Source organism: Mustela putorius, unplaced genomic scaffold (assembly GCF_011764305.1).
Source record: "Mustela putorius furo isolate JIRA1106 unplaced genomic scaffold, ASM1176430v1.1 tig00001075_pilon_pilon_pilon, whole genome shotgun sequence".
Classification (NCBI taxonomy): domain Eukaryota; kingdom Metazoa; phylum Chordata; class Mammalia; order Carnivora; family Mustelidae; genus Mustela; species Mustela putorius.
In genome coordinates, this window is record NW_025421560.1 from 4,948,625 (window position 1) to 4,966,128 (window position 17,504).

General features: G+C 42.0%; 1 protein-coding gene across 4 annotated transcripts in view; it reads right to left on the reverse strand.

Moving 5' to 3' along the window:
- ERO1B (endoplasmic reticulum oxidoreductase 1 beta) overlaps window positions 1-15,622 on the reverse strand; it is a 60,614-nt gene extending 44,992 nt beyond the window's left edge. Inside the window, exons 1-3 of one of the 4 annotated variants that reach the window (XM_045087288.1) lie at window positions 15,314-15,621; window positions 6,421-6,540; window positions 2,794-2,877 (exon numbers count right to left, since the gene is read on the reverse strand). In XM_045087288.1, coding sequence (XP_044943223.1) covers window positions 2,794-2,877; window positions 6,421-6,540; window positions 15,314-15,412 — 303 coding nt within the window. In that variant the 5' untranslated portion in view covers window positions 15,413-15,621. Of the gene's footprint in view, window positions 1-2,793; window positions 2,878-6,420; window positions 6,541-15,136; window positions 15,236-15,313 lie in introns of those variants that run through there. The other 3 variants (XM_045087290.1, XM_045087289.1, XM_045087291.1) reach the window with 3 other exon arrangements.
- Between the last annotated feature and the right edge of the window lie 1,882 nt (window positions 15,623-17,504).

Below are 17,504 nucleotides of genomic sequence, written 5' to 3' on the forward strand. Positions count from 1 at the left end.
AAATAGACACTTAGGTCAATAGAACTGCATACAAAGCACAGAAATAAACCCATGATGCTACTGTCAATCTTTGACGAAGGAGGCAAGAATATTTAATGGGAATAAGTCTCTTCAACAAAGGGTAACTGCATGGCTGCATGCAGAAGAATAAAACGGGACTTCTTACACTGCACACAAAAACTCAAATTGGATTAGGGACCTAAATGTGAGACCTGACACCATAAAATTCCTAGAACAGAGCACAGGCAATAATTTCTCTGATGCTGACCATAACAAGATATTTCTAGGTATGTCTCCTGAGGCAAGTAAAACAAAAGCAAAATAAGCACTTGTGATTACACTAAAATAAAAATCTTCTGCCCAGCAAAGGAAACCACCATAAAACTAAAAGACAACCTAACTAACTGGTAGAAGATATTTGCAATGACATATCCAACTAAGGATTACTATCCAAATTATATAAAGAATTTATACAGCTCGGGGCGCCTGGGTGGCTCAGTGAGTAAAAGCCTCTGCCTTCAGCTCAGGTCATGATCCCAGGGTCCTGGGATCAAGCCCTGCATCGGGCTCTCTGCTCAGTAGGGAGCTGGCTTCCTCCTCTCTCTCTGCCTGCCTCTCTGCCTACTTGGGATCTCTGCCTGTCAAATAAATAAATAAAATCTTTAAAAAAATGAATTTATACAGCTTAACACACACACAAAAAATCCCAAATAATCCATTTTAAAAAGGGGCAGAAGACACGAACAGACATTTCTCCAAAGACAATATCCAGATGGCCAACAGATACATGAAAAGATGCTCAACATCACGTATCATCAGGGAAAGGCAAATCAAAAACAAACTGAACTATCACCTCACATCTGTTAGAATGACTAAACTCAAAAACTCAAGAAACAAGTGCTGGCGAAGATGTAGAGAAAAAGTAACACTCGTGCAGTTGGTGGGAATGCAAACTGGTGCAGTAACTGTGGAAGATAACATACGGGTTCCTTGAAAAATTAAAAACAGAACTACCCTATGATCCAGCAATTATACTACTAGGTATTTACCCAAAGAATACAAAAACACTAATTCAAAGGGATATATACACTCCTATTTTTTTTTCCTAAAGATTTTATTTATTTATTTGACAGAGAGAGATCACAAGTAGGCAGAGAGGCAGGCAGAGAAATAGAGAAGAGGAAGCAGGCTCCCCGCCAAGCAGAGAGCCTGATGCGGGACTCCATCTCAGGACCCTGAGATCATGACTTGAGCTGTAGGCAGAGGCTTAACTCACTGAGCCACCTAGGCACCCTACGCTCCTATGTTTATAGTAACATTATTTACAATAGACAACCCATGGAAACAGCCCAAGTGTCAATCAATAGATGAACGGATAAAGAAGATGTGGTGTATACACATACAATGGAATATTATTCAGACATAAAAAAGAATAAAGTCCTGCCATTTGCAAAACATGGATGGATTTAGAGAGTATAATGCTTAGGAAAACAAGCCAGTTAGAGAACAAGAATTACCACACTATTTCACTCACTCGTGGAATTTAAGAAGCAAAACAAACAAAAGACCAAAAATGAGACAAACCAAAACAACAAACTCTTTAACTAGAGAACAAAGAGATGGATACCAGAGAGAAGATAAGGAGGGGGCAATGGCTGAAACCGGGGAAGTGGATTGAGAGTGCACTTATCTTGATCAGCACTGAATAGTATATGGAACTACTGAATCACCATTTTGTACACATGAAGTGAATGTACACTATAAAACACTTTTTTTTTTTTAGCTATATAGCACATTAGTAAGTCATTCAGCAATATATGACTAAGGTCTACAGATTAGACATTTGTAATATAAAAATGTTAATTTCCTGATTTTGTTAATTACGTAAGAGAATAATCTTGTTTTTAAGGAAACACAAGTAATTAGGGGTAATGTATCCCCTTGTTGGTAATTTACACCCAAATAGTTCAGAAAATAATATATACAAAGAGTAATAAAGCAAACGTGATAAACAGAGAATCTGAATAAAAATAAATGAGGACTCTTGGTATTATTCTCCCAATTTTTCTGTAGGTCTGAAATTATTTCAGACTAAAAAGTTAAAAAAATTTATTCTTAAAGGAAAATGAAGAGGATTTTTTAAATTGTCCCTTTAAAAAGGACATTGGTTAAGGTTTTTTCCCCATTTTTAAGGATAATAAACTAGATTAATTGATTAGGTAAGAAAAGTAAAAAGTGAAATGAAAACACAGCTTATAATGAATTACTGTTTAAGAAGAATTAATTATGGTATATGTCTAAAACAAATGTCTAAAATATAAGTATAGCTTTTTTTTTTTTAATGTAACAAAACCACCAAGTGAAGACCTCATACCAAGCCTGAAATTCCGCTACTTTACAAATCACTCTAATTCCCACTCTAAATGTAAAGGTCCAGTAACATCACTTTTCTTATGAAATAAGAAGCATATTCAATAAAGCATTAAATAAGAGTTAGCCAACTGTAGATCCAGTCCTAGAACAGGCTGCCCAGGCTTCCACCTGGCTTAGAACCATACTATACTTCCACAACCAGTCAATACTACTGGGTAGAAGAGCTTCTTCAAACCCATTTTGGTGACAAGTATAAAATAAACCTTCAATAATGTGGTTAAAAAGAGAGAGCTGACAGCATATGAATTTGAGGACAAGTCTAAATCCATTAACAGTGGCCTAAAATATAAATTCATGCTTATCTAAGAGCCCAAGAGGAAGCAATGTTTTCCTTATTATTATTTTTTTAATTTATTTTACCTCTGGACAGGGCTCCACATGGCAGTCTTTTATTGAACAATGGCCATCTTCTGCCCAGAAAGGACATGGTCGCTTCAGATTGACCTTGAGAGAAAGATTGGATAAACGTTAGCACACAAAAGGCACAGTTCTTCAACACTCTCTAGGTGTCCCTGTGCTGTGCACCACTGACGTGGTGGTGGGAAGAAGAAAAAGCTTCCTACCCAGTGGCATCTATAGGGTTCAAAATTTGAAACTGCAGTTTTTCAGACACCCAGTTGTAATATTAATTTAAAAAAAAACTGTTATTAGTCCTCTGACACTTCAAAAAAGGAATAAAGTCCAAGTACACTGCTCACCTGCAGACCCTGGGCAGCATTTTACTCTGATGTCTGTCAGCACCTTACCCATTAGGGTTCTCCCGAGTGCCCACCCGCTTCAGTGTGCACTGAGCACCCACTGTCTGCTCTGTGTAGGGTCTAGGGCAAAGAAGATATATAAAAAAGTACTTCACCCACCTGGAGTCTACTGGAGGGAATAGAAATTACACATATTTGTTTAATTACAAATTTTAGTAAGTGCTACAAAGAACATCCAGAGTTTCGTGATGGAAAATAATGGGGCCAGCGGACAGTGACCTTCCTGACTGCTCAGTGTAACTGGGGATTTTGTTTCTTACATCTTATTGTTTACATTTAGGAAGATATGGGATCTTGTATATTAAGTTTACAGCCTGCTATCTTAATGCACTTTTTTTAAATCATTTTTGTTCATTATTTAAGTTTTCTAGTATTATTTTGTCATTTATAAATGGAGATAGTTTTACTTATTCTTCAAAAAACTAGTTGCTCTCTCTTGTTTGGTATGCTAATTAATATCTCCAGCAGTAAAGAACAGTGGGTACCCTGGGTCCCTCACCTAAGTGAGAATTCCTCGACTATTTCCCAACAAGCAAGATGGTGGCAATGCTAATGTTAGGATTAAAATGATCATGTTAAGGAAGTATCCATCATTCCTATTAAATTTTTTAAAAATCAAGAATGTGTGTTGAACTGTGTTGAGGACCTAAAAGCCTTGTTCCCGCATTCTTAGAATAAGATTAACTTGGTCAGGATATATTTTTCTGTAATGTGCTCAAAACTCCATATCATCTTCAATTTCACTTCTACTCTCACAGCATACATTCACCCCATCAGGTAAGCCTTTTGGTGTTACCTCTTATATACGATGTTCGTTTGCTTATTTTTCACCTCTTCCAACTCTACCACCCTATTCCAACTCCTATCACTTTCCATCTGGTCTCATGCAAAAACCTATGTGGTTTCTCTATTTCCTATCTCACACCCTGAGAGTCTGTTTTGTACAAATTCCCCCAAAAGCTTATTACACTTACACTAAAATTCAACATCCTAACATAAGATTTTCTCATCTGGCTCTTACTTTCCAACTCTCCATATCTCACTCACCTTGCTCCAGCCAGGCTGAACTTATTCCTCGAACACGCTCAACCTTTATGCCTGCACTCAAGATGTTTATACTTGTAGCTCTACTCTCCTTCCCTGGAATGTTCTCTCTCCACATCTTGTCACGGCTTTCACATTATGTAAGTCTTTACTCAAATGGCACAGCACGGATACCTTCCTTTCCTGATCATCTTCCTTAAAAGTAAAGCTACCTAACTCCCCCACCCCATTAATTTATTCTGTCTCCTACTTTATTCTTCTCCATAGCATTAACCTTAGTAAGCATATGAAATTATATTTCACTATTTATTGTTTGCCTTCCTAATCTGGATAAAAGCTTCATGAAGTCAGAGTCTTTGTGTTATTCACTATTGTATCCACAGCACTTAGAATAACACCTACTGCGGGATGCCTAGGTGGCTCAGTCAGCTAAGCATCTGCCTTCAGGTCATGATCCCAGGGTCCTGGGATCAAGCTCTGTGTCAGGCTCCCTGCTCAGCAGGGAACCTGCTTCTCCCTCTGCCTGCCACTTCCCCTGCTTGTGCTCTTTCTCTCTGACATACAAACAAAATCTTTAAAAATAATGATAATAAAAATAGTAAAACTCTTTAAAAAAGGGCACCTACTGCAAAGTAATTATTCAATAAATATTCGGTAAATAAAGAAATGGAATAGATAGTATAAGAAACTGTAAATATCAACTCAGCAGCCAACTGAGCAGTTGACAGGGGTAGTCTGGCTTCCACCTAGGTATCCTTGCTCAATCATAAGTATGTTTGCACATGTTTAAAATTAACCTATTCTCTTTGCTTTCTTTTTTTGCCACTAGCATATGAAAAGTATACTGACGGTGGTTAAATGTCCTTTTTGTTTAATTTGTAGGTTGGCAGAACTAGAGAAAGGAATAATCATCACCAGAATATCCTTGACTTGGAGACAAATGCATTAACTAGATCACTGCATTACCCTCCCTTGGGAAGTAAGTGGATATTTCCATTACATATGGAATAATTTCATCAAATTGATTAGAACATTTTCTTAGAACACTGTTATGTTTGCCTATCCAACTTCCATTTATCCTCCTCCTGTAAACCCTAACTTCCTTTGAGAAACAATCACTCCCCCTTATATTTATGTAAATAGGATTGTTAACCAAAGTGTCTTTCCCTCTTTTGGTCAATTAGACCAATAAGACACCTGTATAAGTGTTTTTCCAGAAATTAGGGAGGAATTTCTTCCAGAAATTTGATATAGAGTGTTGCAAAAACAAGGGAAATGGCTATTGCATTTCTTGCTAGGCACATGACATAATAAAATTTTTTGTCACCTTCAAAAAAAAAAAAAAAAAAGGGGGCAATGGCTAATGGTGCCAAAATTTTGGTGGTGACATAAAAATAATGGCTATTAGTTCCTGCTCTAATTTCTTATAGAAATTAGAGGCTATTTAAAGACTAAGATAGCTATATAGAATCAGGATAAAAAGAAAATCATGCTTATTTTTTAAAATAAACTAAAAAAGAGTATCAAAGAAATTATAAACCCAATTGAATACTGAGAGCAAGAGCAAAACAAAGCATAACAGCAGCTTTTAAAATATTGTTCTTCGATTTAAAATACTGCTTTTGAATATTGCTTATTGTTGCTACCTTTAAACTAGCATTGGTTATTCTGTAAAGGTCGAGAGCAGAGCGCTCAATTTAAGAATCAATTCTGCAGTATTGCTACGAAGGCTGTTCTGCTTGTGTCCTCAGCCTGGTTCAGCAGCCCTTCCAGTGAGCTCCCCAGGAACCATGTGCTGCTGTGGAACTTACACTGAGAAAAGCACTAACACAGGACAGGGCCCGCCAGCACAACACAGAGCCTGGGGAGGTCTAGATGGCGGAGCCTAAATTACAATGAAAGCTGAAAGATAAGTCTGTGGCACTTTCAGCTTCTGTGGAAGTAGTCTCTGTCCCAAAACTGAAAGATTAGGAATTTCCAAACACAGGAAGAGGGCTCAGGTTCTCAGTGTTCAAAAAGACGATCAGGTTTTACTACAGTACTTAATATGTTCCAATGATAAAAAAAAAAACACAAAGCATTCTGAGAAGTCAAAATGGGTTTTCAAAAGGGTCATAAAAGTCACATCTGTAGAGAGCTATGTAAAAATTTTTGCTACTAACGGAATCAAAAATTATAACTATACCTTGTAATAACGGAAGTAGTCTCGCTCTTGCAATTTTTTTATTTTGGGGAAGATTTTGAAGGTGTTAAAGTTATCGATGCTATCGATATCGCACAGGCAATCATCCAGGACTCCGGTAACCTGGGGGTGGGGAATATATACATATAAAACTTAAAATATGTAAATTATAGATATTTCAACCTTTGCAAATCTGTACTATTGTATAAAAAGATAGTTTATTCATTTGAGGTAACTAGTCTTTTTTAATATACATAACATTAAAGGGGTGCCTTGGTGGCTCAGTTGGTTAAGTCGATTAAGTCGTTTTAAGCCAGTTAAGCCTCTGCCTTCAGCTCTGGTAGAGATCCCAAGGTCCTGGGATCAAGTCCTGCTCAACAGGGAGCCTATTTTTCCCTCTCCCTCTGCCACTCGCCCATTCATTCCTTTCCCCTCTCAAATAAAATCCTTTAAAAAAAGATACACAACAGTAAAACAATCATTTACTTTTTAATATGGCCAATTAGGTAAAGAACAACAGAAGTATTCGATATACCTATTCTGAAGAACTAAGCATTATTGTTTAGTGGCTAGAGAAATATACTGAATGTTCCTCCCTTCCCCAAACATACATAAAATCCAAATGTAGTAGGAAAACTAAAGCATTTATTCCAAGACTAACCTAAAAGTCACAGACTGTAATAATACTGCTGTAGTAACCCCATCTTTCTTTTCTACTGCCATTTATGGAACACTTATGTGATAGGCATAGTGCTAAGAACATTACAGGTTACCTCATTTATTCTTTAAATATTTTATGAAATAGGTATTATTATCCTCATTTTACACATAAGAAAATTAAGGCTTCGCATAGTTAAAATAAGGGCCATCTGTACCCCAATGTTTATAGCAGCAATGGTCATGGTCACCAAACTGTGGAAAGAACCAAGATGCCCTTCAATGGACGAATGGATAAGGAAGATGTGGTCCATATACACTATCGAGTATTATGCCTCCATCGGAAAGGACGAATACCCAACTTTTGTAGCAACATGGACGGGACTGGAAGAGATTATGCTGAGTGAAATAAGTCAAGCAGAGAGAGTCAATGATCATATGGTTTCACTTATTTGTGGAGCATAACAAATAGCATGGAGGACAAGGGGAGATGGAGAGAAGGGAGTTGAGGGAAATTGGAAGGGGAGGTGAACCATGAGAGACTGTGGACTCTGAAAAACAACCTGAGGGTTTTGAAGGGGCAGGTGAGTGGGAGGTTGGGGTACCAGGTGGTGGGTATTATAGAGGGCACGGATAGCATGGAGCACTGGGTGTGGTGCAAAAATAACGAATACTGTTATGCTGAAAATAAATAAAAAACAAATTAAAAAAATAATTTTTCCAATGTAAAAATGAGACTTAGTCCCAAATAATCACACTTAAAAATACATGCTTTATCTACTATTCAAAGTATACACTAACTGAACAGAAAATGATATTTACAAAATGAGTTCAGAATCCAAAATTTCCACAGAACATTCTTCAGCTAAATTTAAAAATGGGACTCACTGACATCGACATCTCAGATGAATCTTCAGGGAATCAGGTTGAGTGAAAAAAAAGCCAACCTCAAAATGTTACTTACTATGTGCTTCATTTATATAACATTTTTTAAAAAGTTTTTGTTTATTTATTTGACATAGATAACAAGTAGGCAGAGAGAGAGAGAGAGGAGGAAGCAGGCTCCTCACTGAGCAGAGAGCCCGATGTGGGACTTGATCCCAAGACCCTGAGATCATGACCTGAGCCGAAGGCAGAAGCTTAATCCACTGAGCCACCGAGGCACCCCTACAACATTTTTCAAATGGAGAAAAGTTTGTTGGTTACCAGGGCTTAAGGACTGGAGTAGGGAGAGGAACTGGAGTCAGGGAGAAGGGTAGAAAGGAGGGAGAGTGGTTATAAAAGGGCAAGAAGAGAGGTGCCTGAGTGGCACAGTCAGTTGAGCTTTTGACTCTTGGCTTCAGCTCAGGTCACGATCTCAGGGTCATGAGACTGAGACTCACAATGGGCCCATGCTCAATGGGCAGTCTGTTTGAGATTCTCTCTCTCCCTCCTCTGCCCCTCTCCAATCCCTCTCTAAAAAAAATTAAATTATTTAAAAAAGGGCAAGAGGAAGGATCCATGTGGTGACGAAATTGTTCGGCATCTTGACTACGGTGGTGCACAGGTAAAAGTGGACAGAAAATGTACAGACACGAGGGAGACTAGGAGGGATCTGAGTAAGATCAGCGGGTGCGTCAGTGTCAATGTCTTGCTGATAATACCGCACTCTATGTTTGCCAAATGGTACCAGTGGGTTAAACTAGATACAGTGTAGATGGCATTTCTTTGTATTATTTCTTACATCTGCATGGAACCTGCACTTACCTCGATTAAAATTTAAAAAAAAAAAAAAAAAACAAGGGGGTACCCAGGTTGTTAAAGATCATTCGTATGATCCATTGGAGGAATCTATGCACAGATGTTCAGAAAATGGAAACCAGAAATTCCCAGTTGTTTCTTTCTCATGTTTTCCCCCTAGGAATGCAAGTGTGTCCCCAAACTCCCTACAACACAAAGAGCCAGAGGTATATTATCTTTAAAGAACAAAGGATCGTTCACAACAATTTTAGCTCTAGAATTCCAGATGCTTTACTATCCTAGTTACTAAGATCCTGTCACTAACCATTGAATTTTATTCCATTTCTCTAGCTTACTATTTGTAAAACTTCAAATTCTAAGTAATTGTGGAGAGTTGGGGGGGGAGTAGAAATACCAACTGACAACTTTCTAGGTTTTAAAAATACTTTATCCAGTGACTGCTCTTTCTTACAAATATTTCTTAAATTGTTCCTTTTTAGTAAACCACCATATTTTTAAAAAATATTTTAAATGTGGTAGCGGCTGGGGTAAGATATACAAAATTATCACGTACTTATTTCTAACTCTTAAATACTAAAACAAAAGCCTGCATATCACTAAATTTTTAAAAACAGAAATAGAGAGGTGCCTGGGTGCCTCTTGGCTGAGCATCTGACTCTTGGTTTCAGCTCAGGTCATGATCTCAGGGTCCTGGGATGGAGCCTCAGGCTGTCCCTACAGGCTCCCTGCTCAGCAGGGAACCTGCTTCTCCAGCTCTCCCCACCCTCCACCCCTTCTCTTTCTAAAATAAATAATCTTAAAAAAAAAAATAGAAATAGAATACGGCTATTATCTTTTAAGTCCCTTCCTAATTATAGCCATCTCCCTCCCCCTGGAGGTAGAATAACTTATTTTTGTTAAATACTTTTCCTTGCAATTTCATCACATATGATATATCCCTGAACAATATAGAGGGTTCTTTTTGTTTTTGAACTTTAATGTTAATGACATGATCTTTTGCTAATATTTTGCTAGCTACCCACCATAATGAGTTTTATGGTCATTCATTTTCCCTGCTGTAAATGTTGTATTATATGAAAATATCACAGTGTATTTATTCTATTGTTGAGCTGTAAGGTCGGCAGAATAATGGCCCCCCAAGATATGCATGCCATAATTCCAGAAGCCAATGAATATGTTATAGTACATGGCAAAAGTGACTCTGCATATGTGATTAAGATCTTGAGATGGTAGTTAATACTGAATTATTTAAGCAGACTCAATAATAAGATCCTTGTAAGAGGAAGACAGTGTCAGAGTCAGACTGGAAGGTGCTACATTACTGGCTTTTAAGACAATGGAAAAGGACACAGGCCAGGAACACAGCAGCCTCTAAAAGCCTGGAAAAGGGAAGGAATGATGATTCTCCCCTAGAGCCTCCAGGAGAAATGCAGCTTTGTTGATACCTTTATTTTATCCCTGTAAAACCCATTTTCAGACTTCTGGCCTACAGCATTACATGATCATAAATTTGTATTATTTTAAGCCACTAAATTTGTGGTAATTTATTAGAGCAGCAACAGGAAACTAATGCAATCCATATTTAGGTTGTTCCCAGATTAAGTTAAAGAACAATGCTACACACTTTTTTCTTTATCTCCCTATATATATAAGAGTTTCTCCAACTTATATGCTTACAAGTGAAATTACTATAGCTCATTTCCAAAATAGGTATACCACTTCACAATCCTACCAACAGCAGATAGAAGTTACTGCTAAATCATATATTTGCCATTATTTGATTTTTTAAAAAAAGATTTTATTTGGGGCACCTGGGTGGCTCAGTGGGTTAAGCCTCTGCCTTCGGCACAGGTTATGATCTCAGGGTCCTGGAATCTGAGCCCCGCATCCCTCCCTGTCTCTGCTCAGCAGGGAGACTGCTTCCCACCCCCCTCTGCCTCTCTGCCTACTTGTGATCTCTGTCAAATAAATAAAATCCTTTAAGAAAAAATATTTTATTTATTAAAATTTATTAAATTTATTTATTTAAATCAAAGCATTAACTTACTAATTAAAATTAAAATTAAATTATTAATAATTTTAATTAAAATTTAATTGTTTAAATATTTAAGATTTATTAAATTTATTAAAATAAATTATTTTATTTTAATAAATAATAAATAAATAAATAAATAAATAAATAAGATTTTATTTACTATTTGACAGAGAGATAGAGAACACAAGTAGACAGAGTGGCAGGCAGAGGGATAGGGAGAAGCAGGCTCTCCGCTGAGCAGGGAGCCTGATGTGGGGCTTGATTCCAGGACCACAGGATCAAGAGCCGAAGGCAGCTGCTTAACCAACTGAGCCACCCAGGCACCACAATTATTTGATATTTTAAAAATTTTTACCAATATAGTAAGCAGGAAAGAGTATCTGATTTTTGTATTGATGAAGTATAATGTTATATGTGCCGTAAGACATGTGTATTTCTTGTGTGAAATACCTGTTTTTCATTTTTCTACAGGGTTGTCTTTTTCATATTAACATGCAGGAGTCAATACTTTTTCCCTATTCTGGTACATTCTTCTGGAACTCCAACCTGACATATTATATTAGACTGTGTCTCTTAAGCTCTCCTTAAAATTTACTAATCCATTATCTCTCTGAGCTTCCTTCTGAATAATTCATGCTTTTATTTTCCATTCATTCATTCATTCAACATATTTGAGAATCTACCTCACATAAGCCTTGCACTGCTGTTCTACCTGCTGGGAGGGCAAAAAGAGAAGAAAGAAAGAAAGAAAAAAACAGACAAAAATCTCTGCCCTCCATGAGCTTACATGCTCATAGGAAAGGAGGGGAAAAAAAGAATGAGCCACATACAGAGTCTGCCAGATGGTAATAAAGTAACAGGGAAACCAGGGAATAGGAACTACAGGACTGAGTTGCTACTATTTTCAAAAGGAGAGTTACAAAAGGTCTCAGTCAAATTTTGGCAATGCTTGAAGGGGGAAAAGGAACAAGCCACACAATTTGGGAAAGTGGGGGAAAGCACGCCAGGCATTGGGAACACAAACTATAAATGCCCCGAGGCAGTCAGCTTGCCCAATGTTTCTGAGGAAAAATAAGGGGGACTATGTAGTAGGTGAAAGGAGAAATAGGAGACCATTATAAGACTTTGGCTTTACTGGAACCCGGGGTTTTCTCACACCAACCAAGTCTCCAACTCTCCAACACCAAGTGAGTGCCCAATCAGTTTTGATACCACCTGGAGTCAGCAGACCTCAGAGAATTAAGGGCTCACACACGCAGACTGTCCCCACCTTAGATATCAGTCCCAAGTTCCAAGCCACCTGTACTTCTGACTGACCAGCTATAAATTGAGGTTCTCATGACTCTCTTCTCTGGTTCAGTAATTTGCAATGGCTCACAGGACCAAGGAAACACTTATGTGTACTGTAAAGGATACAGCTCAGGAAGTACCAAATAGAATAGATAGGGGCATAGGGCAAAGGTATTAGGAGGTGCAAGTACAGACCTTCTCTGCCTCCAATGCACCCTCCCAGCAAAGGTCTATTCGCCCACCTGGAAATGCGTCAATCTTGTTTTAAGAGCTTTTACAGAGCTCCATCTCTAGCACCTCTATCCCCATCCTAGGGGTCATGGGTGGGGCCCAAAGAGGAGAAACAAGCAAAAGATACCAGAAAGACTAGCCAGAAAGACAAGACAAAATCAGAAAAGGACAGCATCCTGGAAGCCCAGAGAAAAGAAGTATTTCAAGGAGAGTAAGTGATGAACTGTGGGGAAAAACTGCTGTCTATAGGTAAAGCTAAGGTTTAAAAACTCATGATTAGCTTTAATAAGAAAGACACTACAGACCTTGCCAAGAGAAGTTTCCGAGGAGCTGGAGTGGGTTGAAGAGAGAACCAGCATGGAAGGAGTAAGGATAATTCCTTTGATGAGTTTTTTGATAGAGAACAGAAAAATGGAGCAGAGCCAGGAGAGCTGGGCAGGTTGAGAGGGAAATGTAAACTAGAATTAACACCATGTTTTAGAATGCCAGTAACAGTCCATCAGAGAAGGAAAAACTAATGATCCAGGAGAGAAAGGGTAGAGTTGTTGAGCCATGTGCTTGAAAGAGGGAATGGAACCTAATGCAGATGAGGCAGGGATTGACCTTTGATAAGAGTTCACAGTTCAAAAAAAGTTTACAGTTCATCTATGATAATCCATTGGAAGTCATGCCCTGTGGATTCAAAAGCTAATAGGTAAACACGTAAGGATTACACTGATTACTCCAATTTTGTTAGTGAAATACAAAGATAAGAAAAGGGTAAGTGTTGGAGGATTAAGTAGAAAAAGACATAACATGGTAGCATGATTCAGTAATCCTTTCTTCTGCTGGATATAATCAGCTATCTAATCCACCCATTGAGTTTTTAATTTCAGCTCTAGAAACTGCAGGTCTTTTTCCATAGTCTATATTTCTAATACCTAATTCATGGTGCCTAGTGTTTGGTGATTTTGCCTATTAGCTGCTTATTCTCCTTGACACTGTATCTTCAAGAATTCTTTACGGCCTGGGTTGAAAATAAATTCTTCCAGAGGAAATGAATATTTTTTTTAAAGATTTTATTTATTTATTTGACAGAGAGAGATCACAAGTAGGCAGAGAGGCAGGCAGAGAGAGAGGAGGAAGCAGGCTCCCTGCTGAGCAGAGAACCCAATGTGGGACTCGATCCCAGGACCCTGAGATCATGACCTGAGCCGAAGGCAGCGGCTTAACCCACTGAGCCACCCAGGCGCCCCCAGGAAATGAATATTTGCTTTTACCAGTAAACCAGCCCCACTTCTGGGAGACAGATCCAATAAAATGAGATAATATATACTGAAACACATTGGAGATTAAATACTATCTATAATATGCTCCAATACTGTATTAGAAAATACCACTGGAAACAAAAACCAAATGTATCCACTTTTGAGGACTGTTTCACAAAACGTTCCTTTGAATATGCACAAATATTTAATTTTTGAACTATATGTATTCATTTGGACATGATAAAATGATACGTATTCATTTGGATATAATAAAAGTAAACGTGCAATTATAAAACAGTAACACATGTAATTAGTAGATGAGAAAAACCTAAAGTGAAGTTTCCAGATTGATGACAAAGTATACAATTCACATAGGCTATAAAAAGAAAAAAAAGAGAAAAGTCTCCTTTAAGAAAAATATCTAAATGTATACCCCAAAACTATCACCGCTAGAAGATAATTTTGCTAAAGACAATTTGGAAAATTTACTTTTTAGAAGATTTCCAAATTTCCATTAGTTCAGTGTTTTCTAAGCGGGGCTCACAAGGTAGTTCAGAGGATAACTGCGTTGCAGTTACTTACAAACAAGGCCTGTTTTAAATTGCTGATCGCTGGGTCCCATCCAGAGCCACTAAATCAGCACAGGTGGCAAGGGGGCCAGAGAATCTGCATTTTTAGCACGCTCACCAATAACGCAACCGGAAGTCTGCCCTTAGATTTTTACCAAATCATTCATTTAAAAAATACCCACACAAATATAATGTTCGTGCTTTCTGGGATTTTGTGCACGCACCATAATGCCAGGAGGAAAGTGTGTGAACAAAGTCAGAAAAGCATGTTTACACGGTTGCACGCACGGCTTCAGCCGTCCTCAGCCGGGAGCACCAACCGCTTCAAATGCGCATCTCCGCTCGCGGTCGAGCCACCGAGACACCTGCCCTCCCAGCGGCTCCGCCGCCTCGCAGCAGGGGCAACCGGGCACAGCCACACCTGCTGCTGCAGGAAAGCAGCGAACGGGGCTCTCGGGGCAAAGGCTCTGGCTTTCCACATCCTCGACCTCCAGTGCACTCTGTCCGGCAGGTGTCACAGGGCGCCCCTCGGGCCGGCCCACTCTCCCCACGTCACCCGTCACCGACCGGCCGAGTCCGCGAGCTTTCCCCTGGGGACCCCCGGACCCCGCGGACCGGCTCACCTGCGAAAACTCCCCCGAGAACGAGGGACGGCAGAGCCGGGGCGCAGCAGGGGGCTCTCCAGCCCGAGAGCTCCAGGACTCGGGGTCTGGCGTCCCTCCCTGCCCGCGGCACTCCTGAGGGACGCGGGGGAGCCCCCGGTGAGGGGCGGGCTTCCCCGTCCGCGCGTCCCTCCCCACACAGCGGACGGCGTCCCCACTCCCGCCCGGGCTCCAGCACACGCCCCGCCGCCCCACACACCAGAAGGAAAAGCGGAAACGCCTCCGGGAACCGTCACCGCCGCCCTCATCCTGCCGCCGCCTCCACGAGAGTCGCCGCCCCGCACTCACCGCGCGCATCTCGCAGGCGCCCCGGGACGCGACGGTTCGGGTCACGGCCCCCCGCCCGCGCGGTCCCCAAAGCCCCTGCGGGTCCGGCCTGGCCCTGCCCGCACCCCCGCCGCGGCCCGCTGGCCGCCAGCGCCTGCGTCCGGCCCCGCGTCCCCCCCCCGCCGGCCCTCGGCTCACCTGGGCCTCGACGACGCGAGGGAGGAAGCTCAGGGTGACCAGCAGCTGCACTGCGGCCGCCCCCCGCCCGGCGCCGGCCCGCCGGGGCCCCTGGCTCATGCTGACCTCTTCCCACAGCGCGACCGGCAGGGCCCCTCGGGGCCGAGGAACGACGGGCGGCCCGGGCGACGACCCAAGGGGACGGCTCCCGGCGGCTGCGAGGCTCCAGGGTCAGAGGTCCGCGCCGTGCGGACGCGGGGGACGCCCTCCCCGGCTCCCGGCAGCGGCGAGTGAGTCCGGAGAGCCCGGCGCCCCCACTTCATCTCCCAGGCTGCCCCGCCCCCGGGTTCCCCTTCGCCCCGGCCACGCCCCCTCCGAGCGCAGGGCCTTGTGGGAGTTGTGGTCCCCTCCTGCTGGGGGGCGGGGCCGACGGCGGAGGGAACCCGGGAGCAGCGGCGGCAACTCCGCCTCCCCCACGGCGGCCAATGGGGCAGAACCACGCGAGCCTCCAAAACAAGAGGGGCTGCGTGCGGGGCTCCGCTTCCTGTGGCCGGCCGCCGCGCCGCCTCCTCTCCCCCGCGGTGGCTCCTGTAATCCCGACCAGGGGTCAGGCCTGGTGGCCGGTCCCCGACGCCGCACAGCCGGGGTACTCGGGACGCGCCCCGGGGGGCCTTCGACTGCGAGCCGGGGCGCGCTCTGCGTCTCCTGCGGCGGCCCCGGCCTCCGGCGCCTGGCGGGGCCCCGCCAAGCATCGGCCACTCGGCGAGGTGGCCCCGGCTCCTTTTCGACTTCACGGCCCGCAGGCGTGGACGCCGCCCTTCCTCGGTCCGCTCCCACTCCCTGCGGCGGAGCAGACTGCGCGCGGAAGAAGGGTGGAGCCCCGGAATTGATCGTAACTTGTGGGGTGGGGACGAGCGCTTGGACGACCTGGGAGGGCTGCGGCCTGGCTCCGGCCCCGGCCTCCGAAATACCGCAGTTTCTCACGGGGCTTCAGAAGGACGGAGGTTCCTTAAGCTCTGCGAGCCTCAGTCTGTTCGTCTGTGAATAATAACCGACCCAAACCCTGTTTTAGGATTGCATTAGACCTTACGTAAAGGGCTTAGGATGGCGCCAGAACAAAAGAAGTTCAACAACAGCTGCTATTCGTTTTATTAATAGCCTTGATTTCTAGAAAACTAGCAATAAGGCGGCTTACACATATGCGGTGTGTATTAGACTCCCATTGCTTCGGTAACGACCACACATTTAGTGGTGTAAACAAGACATTTATTAGAGTTCTGAAAATCAGAAGTCCGAATTAGATCAGCAGGGCTGCATCTCCTAAAGGCTTTAGGGGACAGTATGTTTCCTTGCCTTTCCCAGCTTCTAGAAGCCACTTGCGTTCCTAACAGCTCATAACTGTACACCACACTGTCACATCTTCACTCCCTAGGCTTCCATTGTTACATTCCTTGTCTTGCTGACCCTGACTCTACTGCCTCCCTCTCATAAAGACCCCTGTGATTACACAGGGCCCACTCAAATAATCCAGGATAATCTACCCACCTCAAAATTATTTTTTTTTTCAATTTTTCAGGAGACAGAGCTTGTTTATTGGGTAGGTAGGTGGGCACCAGACCCCAAAATTCTTAATCACATCGGCAAAGTCCTTTTTGCCACATAGGGTAACAAACGCACATTTTGGGAATTAGGGTATACACATGTTTGGGGGACATTGATCAGCCAACACACAGTGTGTTACACCTTTCTGAGCACTTTCATTATTTGAGGGGCCTGTGCAAAATGAAAATTCAGGGTCCTGGTTTAAAAGATGGTAAGAATTTCAACCAGGGACAACAGAGCATTCAACCAGGTGCAGGACCCTTCTGAGCCACCTCAGGCCTCTTCCTCTTCAGCAGCTTGGAATTTTTGTTGGACTCTTCCAGCTACTTTTTCACGCTTCCTCTTTTCTTTGCCAAACCTCTATTTTCTATCCTCCCGTTTCCTTTTGTCTCTTATATAAATACGATCTCTCCCCATTCTGCTAAAGCTTTTCTCTTGTCCAATCCAATGGAGTCTGTTTTTTTTTTCAAGATTCCTCATCTCTGCACCACATTTGATTTTATTGCTAACACATACATTGTGGGATTATGTTATTTAAAAAAATCCTGGGAATTTTTTGTTCTGGTTTAAAAAAACAAAAAAGGGAAAAAAAAGTTTAGATTATACAATT